The sequence below is a fragment of the Scyliorhinus torazame genome, chromosome 4, assembly GCF_047496885.1.
Source record: "Scyliorhinus torazame isolate Kashiwa2021f chromosome 4, sScyTor2.1, whole genome shotgun sequence".
NCBI lineage: Eukaryota > Metazoa > Chordata > Chondrichthyes > Carcharhiniformes > Scyliorhinidae > Scyliorhinus > Scyliorhinus torazame.
In genome coordinates this window covers 70,023,136-70,036,139 of record NC_092710.1, presented here as the reverse complement: position 1 = coordinate 70,036,139, position 13,004 = coordinate 70,023,136, and the positions used below count along the sequence as shown (strand labels likewise).

Here is a 13,004-nt window from a genome sequence, read left to right as displayed (position 1 = left end):
GTTAAGATGGTGTATGATGCTTGCATTAGCCGGGACATAGACTATAAGAGCAGGCAGGATATGATCAAGCTGTAGAAAACTTCGGGGACGCCACAGCTAGAGTACCCTGTGCAGTTATGATTGCCACACAATAGAACATATCTGATTGTTCTTAAAAGGGTGCAGAGACGATTCAACAGGATATTGCCTGGGGTGAACCTTTTCAGCTCATCAAGAGAGGTTGGATAGGCTGCGGTTGTGTTCCTTGGAACAGAGAAGGCTGGGATTGCACCTTATTGAGGTGTTAAAAATTATGACGGACGTAGATATGGTGTATAGGAACGCACTTTTCCCCTGAGGGGAGGTGTCCACAACAAGGCACATAGATTGAAGGAAAGTGACAGGAAATTTAGATGGAATTCGCCAACAGTGTGGCGGGCATCTGGAACTCGCTGCCTGACAGGGTGGGAGGAGCGGGAACCCACACACAATTTAAATATTTAGATGTGCGCTTGAACTTTCATAGGGTGAAAACTACAGACCAAGTGCTGGAAAATGTGATTAGAGTAAATTCAGCTTGATGACCGGCACGGTCACGATGGGCCGAAGGGCCTCTTTCCGTGCAGTAACAAACAGATGACTCTACTGTTAGGATAACGTCACAACAATAACATTAGAGCAGCGTTGCCGTCAGTCAAGTTGGAGTTGGGATCGAACAGCAGGGCAGAGTTAGCACCAATAACGGTAGATCCTACCTTTCATTGTGAAATCAATACATACACTTTAAAACTATTCTGACTGTGCTACAAGCAATCCTCAAAATATCTATCAAGTACCCACGATAGACTTTAGGTTGAGGGATTGGGGCTGTGCCGGGAGCGCATTCCCTCTGAGAATACCGTGCATTCCGTTTAGTGATTTCAAAGCTTGTTGCTGAGGTGCACCATTACCCAATGACAGCCGCCGTGTGCGTTGAAGCAGAAATTCTGACATCATTTCTTCAATCACTGAAAGTCACAATTGTGTAACATTAGGTCACCCGATTTGCCCAGCGGGGACTCGATTGCTCCATAAAAAGGATGTCCCTTAATTCGTCTGACACGCACTTCAGTTGGAACATAAAATTCCGGACAGAGTTCGCCTGCTTCTGATGAAATGGTACGACCGGCAATCCTGCAGATAAAAGACATTTACTACCCTCTCCTTGCTGCGTTTGGTGTTCCCGGTAAGTCCATAACTGTGAGACTACCTGCCTGCTTTGCTGCCTGTTGAATATTGCACCACTGTTGAGATGTCATTGAGCTGCAATGAACTTATTCATGCCAGAAGTACTGGAATAGTGCGTGCAACAGGGCAGAAGCCACATAGGTCCATAAATCACAAACAAAGGGAGACTCAAATTCCTTTCGGGAGTACAGAATTTTCTCCCTCGTTGTCCAATGGGTTGCTCACTCAATATTATTTTTATGTTTCCGACGCTAACTCTAAAGACTGTACGCAATGTGAACATTACTTGCGCTACAGGCACTTCCACCTCATATCTTTCGAAGACAATTTGTAAACCATTGGTTTGGAGGACAGAAAATGCTGCGACTTGCCTCCAGATATTGCTGCAGGAGCCACAGATCACCCCTGACACCCCAAACTTTATATGGGATGCATTCAGGTCTTTCCAATGTCAGAACGGAGCATATTGTGAATTGAGGGAAGAATTTACAGCTTTTGCCCAAGTTCGCCATGAAGGCGTTTCTGTCTTATGGTCGTCTGTTGACTACGAAGACCGACATTGCCCTCAATATACGTTGTCCATCTGCAGTGTCTTTCGTTTATGCAAAGGTGCAGATTTAGGATAAGTGCTAAGATATACTAACGGGCCAGCGGGATTTCATGTGTTGAAGCAGACATGGAGAGCAGGAAGGATAGTTTAAAAAAAATGTTTGATTGGGGTTTTTTTCATCGTATAAACACATACAGAATGAAAGGTTTTTTTTAGAAGGGGATGGGGGGGGGGGGGGTGTAGGGGGGCGGTGGGGGCGTGCGTGGTGTACCTGATGGTATTTACATTTCGGTCGGTTTCTGTTATTTATTTGCATGAGATTCGACTTTGGACCGTTCCTCCTTCTCGTTCTTGTGTCCTCCTTTCGTCTTGGTGGATTCTTTCTAGCCGTTGGCTTCTCATGTGTTTCCTACCCCGCTTATCCTCCTCTCTTTTCTCCATTCTGGTCTCTTCCATTGTTCCCCTCTCCCCTCCCCCTCCATCCCTACAGCCCCCTTCTCTCACTGGATTTGGCTGTGCATTCTTGTTTCCCCCGGTCTTCAATCCCCCCCCTCTCCTATTGCGTCTTAGCTGCCTTATTCTAGCTCCTGGCTACTTAGTTGCTGGCCGCAAACAGGCCCTGGAAAAATCGGGTGAATGGCTCCCTTGTTTTGTGGAAGCCCTCTTTCGACCCACAAATGGCGAATTTGATTCTCTCCACTTGCACAGATTCCGATAGGTCGGACAGCCAGTCCGCCACTTTAGGTGGTGCTGCTGACCCCCAGCCGAGCAGGATTCTGTGGCGGACGATCAGGGAGGCAAGGGGAAGGGCATTGGCTCCACCTTCATCACTGCCACCTTGGACATTGCCTCAATGAAGGCTGTCCAGTACCCAACATGTCTGGGGCAAGACAACGTTCACATCTGTCTTCCACCTTCGGGAAGAACCTACTGATTGAGGTTCTGGTCAAGTGGGCTCTATGCACCACTTCTAGCTGTGTTAGGTTGAGTCCTGCGCATGTGGAGGTGGCGTTGACCCTGTGCAGTGCTTCTCTCCAGAATCCCCGCCCAATTTCAAGCCCCAAGTCATCCTCCGACTTCCTCTTTGTCGCGTCCAGTTTGGCGTCGGTCCTCTCTATCAGACATCCATACATGTCACTGCAGTTCCCTCTCCCTGGAATGTCGGTGCCCAGTAATTCCCCGAGTTGCGCATGGCTCGGTGGTCGTGGGCATGTCCTCGTTTTCTTTTATAGGACGTTTTCAGCTGCAGGTACCCAAATGTGTTGCCATCTGGCAGTTGACCTCTTTCCGTCAGGTCATTGTTGTGACCTGATCGTCGGTGTGTAGGTCTCTAACTGTTAATGTCCTATCCCCGTCCTGTCTCCACATTTTAAAGGTGGCGTCAGTGAGTGCTGGCGTGAACCTGTAATTGGTGCAGATGCGGGCTATATCGGTCATTTCAGTTAGGCAGAATTGTTGTCGTAGCTAGTTCCAGGACTGGAGCGTAGCTACCGCCACTGGGCTGGTTAGAGTACTTCTTGGGAGGGGATGGGAGTGCCGCCGTGGCGATGGACCGGAGGGAGCTCCCCTTGCAGGCGGCTTTGTCTGCACGCACCCACATCGTTTCTGGCTCCTTTGTCATCACATTACTCTTTCTGCCGTTGCTGCTAAGTATTAGTATTGAAGGTTTGGGACACCCCCCTGGATTTTGTTTTCTGGAGGACTTCCTTTTGAATCCGAGCATACCCTCCCCCCCCCTCCCCCGCCCCCATACGAACGCTACAATTAGTTTGTTCGGTGAGTAGAAAAATGCCTTGGGGATATAGATTGGGATAGATATAAGTAGGAAGAGGTACCTGGTCAGTACGTTCATTTTGACCACCTGAACTCTCCCCGCGAGGGAGAGTGGGAGCGTAGTCCATCTCTGCAAGTCTTTTTTAACTCCTTTCACAGGCTGGTCAGGTTGCATTTGCGGACCCCTGCCCAGTCATGAGCGATTTGAATCCACAGGTCGTCGAAATTGTGTTGGCCTTGTTTAAACGGCAGTGCCACTAGCGCTTCCCCTCCCCCTTGCGGGTTCACAGGGAAGATCTCGTTTTTTGTTTGTAACCCACGAAGGCACCAACCCCTTTCAGGAGCGCGATGATTGCTTCCATGCTGCTTTGTGGGTCCGAGATGTAGAGGAAAAGGTCATCAACATAAAGCGAGACTCTATGCTCTCTGCCTCTTCTTCGGATCCTCTTCCAGTTCTTTGCTGTTCTGAATGCGATCTCTAATGGTTCAATCGCGAGGACGAACAGCAGCAGGCATAACGGGCATCACTTCCTGGTGCTCCTGAGCCACTCGAAATACTAGGAGCTGGTGCTCTTTGTCCGTACGCTCGCCATGGGATGGTTGTTCAGGAGCTTCACCCAGGAGGTGAATCCTGCCTGACCCCCGAACCGCTCCAGTACCTCCATGTGGTACTTCCACTCGACTCTGTCAAAAGTATTTTCTGTGACAGGGAGACGATCACCTCTTGTGTTCCCTCCCCAGATGGGGTCATGCCCATGTTGAGCAGCCGCCTGATGTTCGATGTTAGCTGTCCACATAGATACAGAGATACATAGAAGATGAGAGCAGGAGGAGGCCTTTTGCCCTTTGAGCCTGCTCCGCCATTCATCGCGATCATGGCTGATCATCCAACTCAATAGCCTAATCCTGCTTTCTCCCCATAGCCTTTGATCCAATTCTCCCCATGTGCTATATCCAGCCTCCTCTTGAATAATATATTCAAAGTTTGAGCATCAACTACTTCCTGTGGTGATGAATTCCACATGCTCACTTCTCTTTGCGTGAAGAGGTGTATCCTTATCTCTGTCCGAAATGGTTCACCCTGAATCCTCATGCTGTGCCCCCTGGTTCTGGACACGCCTATCATTGGTAACATTTTCCCTCCTTCTATCCTGTCTAATCCTGTTAGAATTTTATAAGTCTCTATGAGGCTCCCCCTCATTCTTCTGAACTCCAGCGAGAACAATCCCAACCTAATCAATCTCTCCTCATATGGCAGTCACACCATTCCTGGAATCGGTCTTGTAAACCTTTGCTGCACTCCCTCGAGAGCAAGAACACCCTTCCTCAGAGAAGGAGACCAAAACTGCAAGCAATATTGCAAGTGTGGCATCACCAAGACACTGTACAATTGCAGCATCACACCCCTGCTTCTACACTCGAAACCTTTTGCAATGAAGGCTAACATACCATTAGCCTTCTTTACTGGCTGCTGCACCTGCATGATCACCTTCAGCGAATGGTGCACAAAGACACCCAGGTCCCGGTGCACACTGTCCTCTCCCAATTTACCACCATGCAGGTAATAATGTGCCTTCCTGTTTTTGCTTCCAAAATGAATAACCTCACACTTATCCAAATTATACTTCATCTGCCATTGGTTTGCCCACTCTCCCAACGTGTCCAAATCTTGCTGTAGGATCCCTCCATCCTCGTCAGAATTCACCATCCCACCTAATTTGGTGTCATCTGCAAACTTTGAGATGTTAGATTTTGTTCCATCATCCAAATCATTAATATATATCGTGAATAGCTGGGGTACCAGCACCGATCCCTGTGGTACCCCACAGGTTACTGCCTGCAAATTTGAAAAGGACCCATTAATACCTACATTTTGTTTTCTCTCTACCAACCAGTTTTCTATCCATCTCAATACATTTCCCCCAATCCAATGCACTTTAATTTTGACATTTCCTTCCGCGGGTCCCGTACACAGTTAAAGTCTATCACCCCCATGATCAATCGGTGGGTCGCTGTGTCGGGGATTTCTGCCATGGTTTTTTTGGAAAATTCCTTGTTGTCCCAGTTGGGAGCATACATTTTAGCGAGGACTACCGGTGCCCCATCTAAACAATGACGATGACGTATATCCTCTGGGCCCGTGACCATCTTTGTCGCCATAAACATCGTTCTCTTATTAATTAGTATGGCTACCGCTCTGGCCTTCGTCCCAAAGGAGGAATGGTAGGTCTGTTCCACCCAGTCCCTGCTTATCCGCTGCCAGCCCTGCTCTCTCTGGTGTGGAGGAAGATTATGTCGCTTTTCATGTTTCTCATGTGGGTGAAGATTCTGGATATTTTCCCTGGGCCGTCGAGTCCCCTGACGATGCAGGTGACTATCCTGGTAGGGGGCTTTTGTTTCCCCCCCCCCACCCCCCCCCCCCACCCCCCACCACAACTCCGGTGGGATCAATTAGGTACCTGTAACGAGCTTCAGGAACTGGACAGTTCTCTTTGATCTTCTACATGCAACAGTTCCAACAAAGCGAGGATGGCATTGCAGTCCGGCGTTTCCCTTTGTGAGCGGGACCGTCCAAGATGGCTGCAGTCACTTTTTCAGCCTATGTAGTCGGACCCCTGCATCCTGGGTTTCCCGTTGTCCAGGAAGCACGCAGCATAGCTGCCAACTGTGCGTCCATCACGTGGATATGCCGCTGCTCCCCGGGGTCTCTATTCATCTAGAGACCGTTCTAGATGGTTGCTTACAGTGCTTGTTTGCTTCGGGCCCCCGGTTGCAGCCCTTTGTATCCATAGTGCCGTTGTCTTTCTGCTCTCATCAGTTTCTATCTACCCCTGCCTCCCTCCCGTCCCCTGCCCCCTTCCCGTGGCTCGCCCCCTTCTAACCTCCTGCGTGTCTCCTCATTTGCCCCCGTCCCTATTGTTTGTCCCTTCTGCTGCTCTGCCTGGCACTGCCCCCCCCCCCCCACCCCACTGTTGAGGGTGCGCCGCGGCCTCTGTAGGCTGCATGCTCCCGGTGCTAGCTATCCCGCTACTGTGGTGACCAGTCCCGGGAGTTATTGCCCGGATTCTCCGTCGCCACTCTCTGGAGTTCCTGCCCACTCTATCCCCTGTCTTACCCTGTGCGCTTCCTGATTGCCCCTCCGCCATCCCTCTGTCGCTACCCTCGTTGTCTCGAGCGAGGCCACGTTCTCTCGCATAAAGTGGCCTTGATGCTAATCATTCACTGTGTCGGCTCTTTGCCGCATTGCCGTTCCTTCCCATGGGCTCCTCATTGTTTCCCTTGATGTCGCTGCTCCACCCCGCAGTGTACGACAAAACTGCCCGTCTCCGCCGGGGCTGTGAAGAAATGTTCCTTACCCTGGTATGAGACCCAGAGTTTGGCTGGATGCTGCATACCAAAACGTACGCCGTTCTTGTACAGCCTTTACTCAGTTAAATTCAGTCCGGCGCTTGACCAGGTCAGCCCCAATGTCCTGGTAAATACTAAGTTCGTTTATTTCCGCGCTGCAGTTCTTAGACTGGCTGGCCCTGCGCAGGATTCTCTCCCGGTCCTTATGCCCGCGCAATTTCACTATTACTACCTTGTCTGATCCCCGGCGTACGGCTTTGGACGCAGCCACCAGAGAGCTCTGTGTATTGCTAGTTGGTTGGGGAAGGCCTCCTTCCCACCAGGTTGCCCAGCATCTGGGCCACATAGTTTCTGGGCTCCCTACCTTCGATCCCCTCCGCTCGGTGCATAATCCGCAGGTTTTGCCTACAGTTCAGAATGAGGCTAGTAGACCCAAACTGTCTGGACCGGCCTTGCTAAAGAGCATCCCACCTGCGAGATTCCCGTAAAAGCATGGCCCCACCTAACCTGCACATCATGGCCATTCCTCCTAACCTGCACATGATGGCCATTCCACCTGACCTGCACATCTTTGGACTGTGGGAGGCAAGCAAAGCGTCCAGAAAAAAACCACGCAGACCAGGAGATAACGTGCAAATTGCACAGTCAGCCACGGCTGGAATCGATCCTGCCGCTCTGAGGCAGCAGTGCTCACCACTGTGTCAGCAGGCCACCTCCGGTTTTCTTGGTCCTGAACGTTTTCTCTCAATCTGCCCTGTGCGACCAAATGTCCGCCACCTCTTTCGCCCGGGCAACGGATCTCTCTGGTCACTTGCGGCTCTTTTCACGTCTTTAATCATCGCTTCTTGGGCCTCCAGTCCCTTTTCCGCTTTGTCCAGGGCGCGCCACCTTTGTGCTTGGGCTTCCTCCACCGCGTGTTTTACCGCTGCCTGGATGTTCATTTTCATTTCCGGCCTGTGTTCCCCCAGTGCTTCCGAGAAGAACGCCATCCAGCTACCCCTCTGTAGAGAGGGATTTGTGTGTGGTTGGTCTGCTCTCTCGCTCCGGTGAGACTTGCCTCGGGCGCTGATCGGCTCATCCAATTGTTTCTGCTCCAGGCAACTTCCACTCCTGGTCTCGGCTCGAACCCGGGACTGGCTTTTTCAGGCCACCTTTTCCCATTCTCTCTTCCCCCTTGTTTAATAAGGTTAGGGGGACGATTTGTCCGATTTTCTGGCGAATTTTCGATGAAAATTAACTATTTTGCAGGTCCGCGGGAGGAGAGCCACCTGACGGATGACAGCTCAGCACATCGTCGTCACCGGAAGTTAGTAGACAGTATCATGCGGCAGCAATTTCTGGAAATATTCCGCTTTATTTACACGGACACATAAAAAAAACATAGAGCCCGCGTGTGCTGTCAGCCGTCAGCTGCGTCCCTGTAGATCTTCTTCCCTTCGCGTGCCCGGGGCTCCTGGGCTCCACCATGGGCCGGAGGGACAGCTGGGTAAGGTCCAGAAGCCCCATCATCCTCTGGCGCTGACACTTGTGGATATTGCTTGCACCATGCATTGGAAGCGACGCACGTGGAATTCATGCTCTCAGCCACGGTGTTCGTGACCTGAACTATGAAGCGGATATCCTCCACCATGGAGTCCTGCACCAAGTCCTCCATTGCAGATGCCAGCCTCGCTTTGTTGGAATTGTTGCATGTAGAATAGCAAAGAGAACTTTGCAGAAGACAGCCAGAATGTGCATCACATAATCAAAGCAGGCAGGCATTTCTCCTCAGCACATTAAACATCGTCATCGTCTTCTCCAGCGCTCGCAGTGACAGTCACAGTGATGGCACCATCTCCTCGGACAGAGGGTTATTAGACACCACTAGTTGAGGACTTGCATTCCGTGGTAGGATGCTTCCAACCCTTCCTGAACCTCGTTACTCTGCCTCTGCACTTCCATCAGCGCTAGGACAACCGGGCCTTGAGCACGTCATTGGCCAAGGATTCAGCAGTGTCCTGGGATAAAACATCTCCCCGTCCCAAGTGCCAGATCACTGGGACCTCCCTGACTCCACCTTCTCTGGATCTTCAGTTGTGAGGAGCTCACCAGTGAGTGACCCAGAAGCCTGCCTTCTACTTAAGCTCCCCAAGGTCTGGGTATCTGCACTGCTGGTCAGTATGGGTGACAGGTGTGATGCTTCTTCAGTGCTGGTCTCTGAGATGTCGGGTGCTCGGGTCGTAGTGTCCAGCAGCCGCAAGTGTGGTCTGGACTTGTCTGCTGATTGACCTGCAATGGAACGCTGATTATATTCGTGTGTGACAGGGAAGACTGATCGGGAAAGGTCACTGACGTGAGGTCTCATGACGGATGGATGTGTTGAGGTTCTTATTTGACCCCGAAATCACCTCAGCAGGCCTGCTCCTCGCCAGAAAACTCATTCCCCATGGCAAGCTGGCATGGGGGCGGCATGGTGACACAGTGGTGAGCACTGCTGCCTCGCAGCTCCACGATCCCGCGATCGATTCCTGCCTTGGGTGACTGTGCTGTTTGCACTTTGTCCTCGTGTCTGCGTGGGTTTCCTTTGGATGCTTTGGTTGCCTCCCACAATCCAAAGGTGTGCAGGTTAGGTGGAATGGCCATGATGTGCACGCTAGGTGGGGCCACGTTGTTACCCGGATCTAACGGGTGGGATGGTCTTTAGGAAGGCTGGTGCAGACTATTGGGCCGATTGGCCTCCTTCTGCACTTTAGGACTTCTATGGAATTGGGCTTAGGGTCATGAGTTCCAGAATCATTCTGGCCGGATGTGCCCACTCACGCCTGTTGTACTCGAGTTTGTCCTGGAATGAAACAGATGGGAAGAATGTAGATGGGAGTCATGCCAGATGGAGATAAAATGTGGCATGCTTGGGAGGTGTGTGGGAGTAAACATTTGAGGAACACTTGAACTACTGAGGGGCGTGGGAGTTATAGGGGTGGGAGACGGCCCATGACGAGTTTGTGACCCTGCCAGGTGAGTGCACATGAGATCACTATGGAGGTGTATGGGCTGTGTTAGGTGGTGTTGTGGGGGCACAGGGAGTCAGAGTTCCCCAAGCGGCAGGAAGAAGGTTGACCATCTTTCGACACTGCAGTTGTGTGATCTTTTGGAGTGAGATGCCGCTCACAGTCGCGAACACAGCCAGCAAGGCGGATTGGTAACTTTTTCGAATGGACGCCACCCCGTCATAACGTGGTGCTGTTTTCAAGGTAGCCACCAGCCCGAATGGAAATTGAATAAATGCTGGGAGGCATTTAAACGAAGTTCCCCAGAGATTACAGAGTTCAAGTTACTTGAGTCACGTGGAAAAAATGTCGAAGTGACATAATAGACAGTATTTTGTTCTCGGAAGCATCACTTTGAAAACATTCCACCAATAAGAACAAGGAGCAGGAGTAGGCCATCTGGCCCCAGAAGCCTGCTCCGCCATTCAATGAGATCATGAATGATCTTTTGTGGACTCAGCCCCACTTTCCGGCCCGAACACAATAACCATTAATCCCTTTATTCTTCAAAAAACTATCTATCTTTATCTTTAAAACATTTAATGAAGGAGCCTCAAATGCTTCACTGGGCAGGGAATTCCATAGATTCACAACCCTTTGGGTGAAGAAGTTCCTCCTAAAATCAGTCCTAAATCTACTTCCCCTTATTTTCAGGTTCTGCTCCCTAGTTCTGCTTTCACCCGCCAGTAGAAACAACCTGTCCGCATCTATCCTATCTATTCGCTTCATAATTGTATATGTTTCTATAAGATCTCCCCCACATCCTTCTGAATTCCAACGAGTACAGTCCCAGTCTATAAACCTCTCCTCGTAATCCAACCCATTCAGCTCTGGGATTAACCTAGCGAATCTCCTCGGCACACCCTCCAGCGCCAGTACGTCCTTTCTCAGGTAAGACCAAAACTGAACACCATACTCCAAGATGTGGAGATGCCGGCGTTGGACTGGGGTGAGCACAGTAAGATGTCCTACAACACCAGCTTAAATTCCAACAGAATTCACTAGCTTTTGGAGCGCTGCTCCTTCCTCAGGCATTCACCTGAGGAAGGAGCAGCGCTCCGAAAGGTAGTGATTCGAAAAAAATCTGTTGGACTTTACCCTGGTGTTGTAAGGCTTCTTACCATACTCCAATGCTGCGGATAGTACGGGAATTCTGAAATAAAGCATAAAATGTTGGAGATACGCAACAGGATAGACAGCACAGGTACGCAGGAGATCAGGGCAGAAAGGTCACCAACCATCCCTTTAAGAAAGGTTCCAAATTGGTGACGCTTCAAAATAGGTCGATAGGAATACTAACCACATCAGATTGTAAGAGAAAAGGAATTAGCGGTTTTAATTCTGATGAAAGGTCACTAACAAGAAAGGATACATCTTTTTTCGCAGAGAATGCCTGAGTGGACGTATATTTACAACATTCCTGCCTGGTCTTCAGTATCAAGAAATAATCAATGTGTCGATTGGTGTGGTGGCCGATCTAATTCCCCCTTGAATGCTTAAAACGGATAATTAATACATCCGTGTCTTTTCTCTGTCCGATTTCCATTGATTTCTCCACCTAAATTGATCCCTATTCTGAGGGAGAATATTTGATTCTCTGTTGATTTTTTTTTAATCTGTTCCCTCGCTCCCGTTAACAGGGCCTGGTAAAATGGCACCCGTACATGCTGTGTTAATTAGTAACAAAGATGAATGTTTCCATGTGGGTCACCGTAACATTCTTCTTTTCCCTTTCTTTCACGCAGCGAACATTATGACCATAGCGATTCTCGCCAAAGGAAACTGTGGCCTCTCCAAATGTATCTCTGTCTATATGGTGGCTATGGCCGTAGCAGATCTACTGGTTATGATCTTTAACGTAATTGTGAATTTCATATTTAATTATCACTTTCCATACTCCTTTCTGTCCTACACTGCCGCCTGTAAATTCATTCTGTACATAAATTTTGTCAACTTGGATATGTCGGTGTGGTTCACAGTCTCATTTACATTTGACCGATTTGTTTCTATCTGTTGCCAGGAATTTAAAGATAAATATTGCACTAAGAGAATTGCAACTACGATTGTACTCACAGCCTCCACCTTGGCCTGTTTAACGGGTGTTCCTATGTTCTTTTCATACGAAGCTATACGTGTAATTGACAATGTGCATTGGGGCTGCCGGACAACAGAAGCTGTTTATATATTACCCGCGTGGACAGTGTACAGTTGGATGCAGTCTACATCCGTTGTATTGCTTCCATTTTTTCTCATGGCACTGTTCAATTCTTTAACCGTCAGACGTATTTTATTTGCCAATAGAACACGCAGGGGGCTCCGGGGTAAGGGCAGTGAGAGTCAGAATGACCCAGAGTTGAAGAACCGAAGGAAATCCATCGTTTTACTCTTCAACGTGTCAGGCAGTTTTATACTTTTGTGGTTAACAGCTGTTGGAAGTTTTGCTGCCACCAGAATGTCAAACAGCGTTTACTATCAAGGAGATTACTCCAACCCCGGATATATCGCGACTGAGGCGGGATATCTGCTTTTGTATTTGAGTTCCTTCACAAATACCTGTATTTACGCAGTGACTCAGAGGAAATTCAGAGACGAACTGTATAACATGCTGAGATCTCCTTGGACACTATTTCTCGAATTGTTTCAAGATAAGAAACAATGTGAGCCCAATCAAATAGTTTGATTTTTGTAATCACGGAAGCAACATTTTAGGTTTATTTAAGTTTAATAATGACCAAAATGTTTAGAATCTGACAACGGGAGGTGTTCGAAATGAATGATATTGAATAAAGCTGATAAAGGCAAATGCAATTGCATGTTTCCACACAGTACAGCACTATGTGCTGTACTGTACTGCACAGTGCTCTACTGTACTGTACAGTCTTGTACTGCAAGTAGAAATGGTACATGGCAGCTCATTAATCGAGAGAGTGCCGTCAATGCACATTTCTACAACCTGTCCATTAATGGGATACTGTCACATCCAAAACGAAGATTATCATATTAAGGAATCAATCTCAGAATTGTGTGTTAATGGGGTTCTGCCTCCAAGGTTTTCTCATTCAAAAGATGGATAAAAATAAGCAATAAAATGAGCCTTGGCA

The 13,004-nt window shown here is 49.0% G+C and overlaps 1 protein-coding gene across 2 annotated transcripts; it reads left to right on the top strand.

The window, feature by feature from the left end:
- Window positions 1-1,131: 1,131 nt before the first annotated feature.
- Window positions 1,132-12,706, top strand: LOC140411608 (probable G-protein coupled receptor 139). 2 transcript variants are annotated; one of them, XM_072500666.1, is made up of 3 exons: window positions 1,132-1,204; window positions 11,649-11,761; window positions 11,924-12,706. In XM_072500666.1, exons 1-3 carry the CDS (start codon window positions 1,135-1,137, stop codon window positions 12,581-12,583), a joined length of 843 nt encoding a protein of 280 aa, XP_072356767.1. In that variant the 5' UTR covers window positions 1,132-1,134; the 3' UTR covers window positions 12,584-12,706. The 2 variants fall into 2 exon arrangements, with proteins under 2 accessions (XP_072356767.1, XP_072356765.1); XM_072500664.1 differs by having other exon boundaries at window positions 11,649-12,706.
- Window positions 12,707-13,004: the final 298 nt, after the last annotated feature.

Coding starts and splice junctions, on each gene's coding strand:
- LOC140411608 (XM_072500664.1), top strand. CDS start 1,135: ATGGTACGACCGGCAATCCTGCAGATAAAAGACATTTACTACCCTCTC. Junction 1,205..11,648: donor TGCTGCGTTTGGTGTTCCCG/GTAAGTCCATAA, acceptor TCTTTCACGCAG/CGAACATTATGACCATAGCG.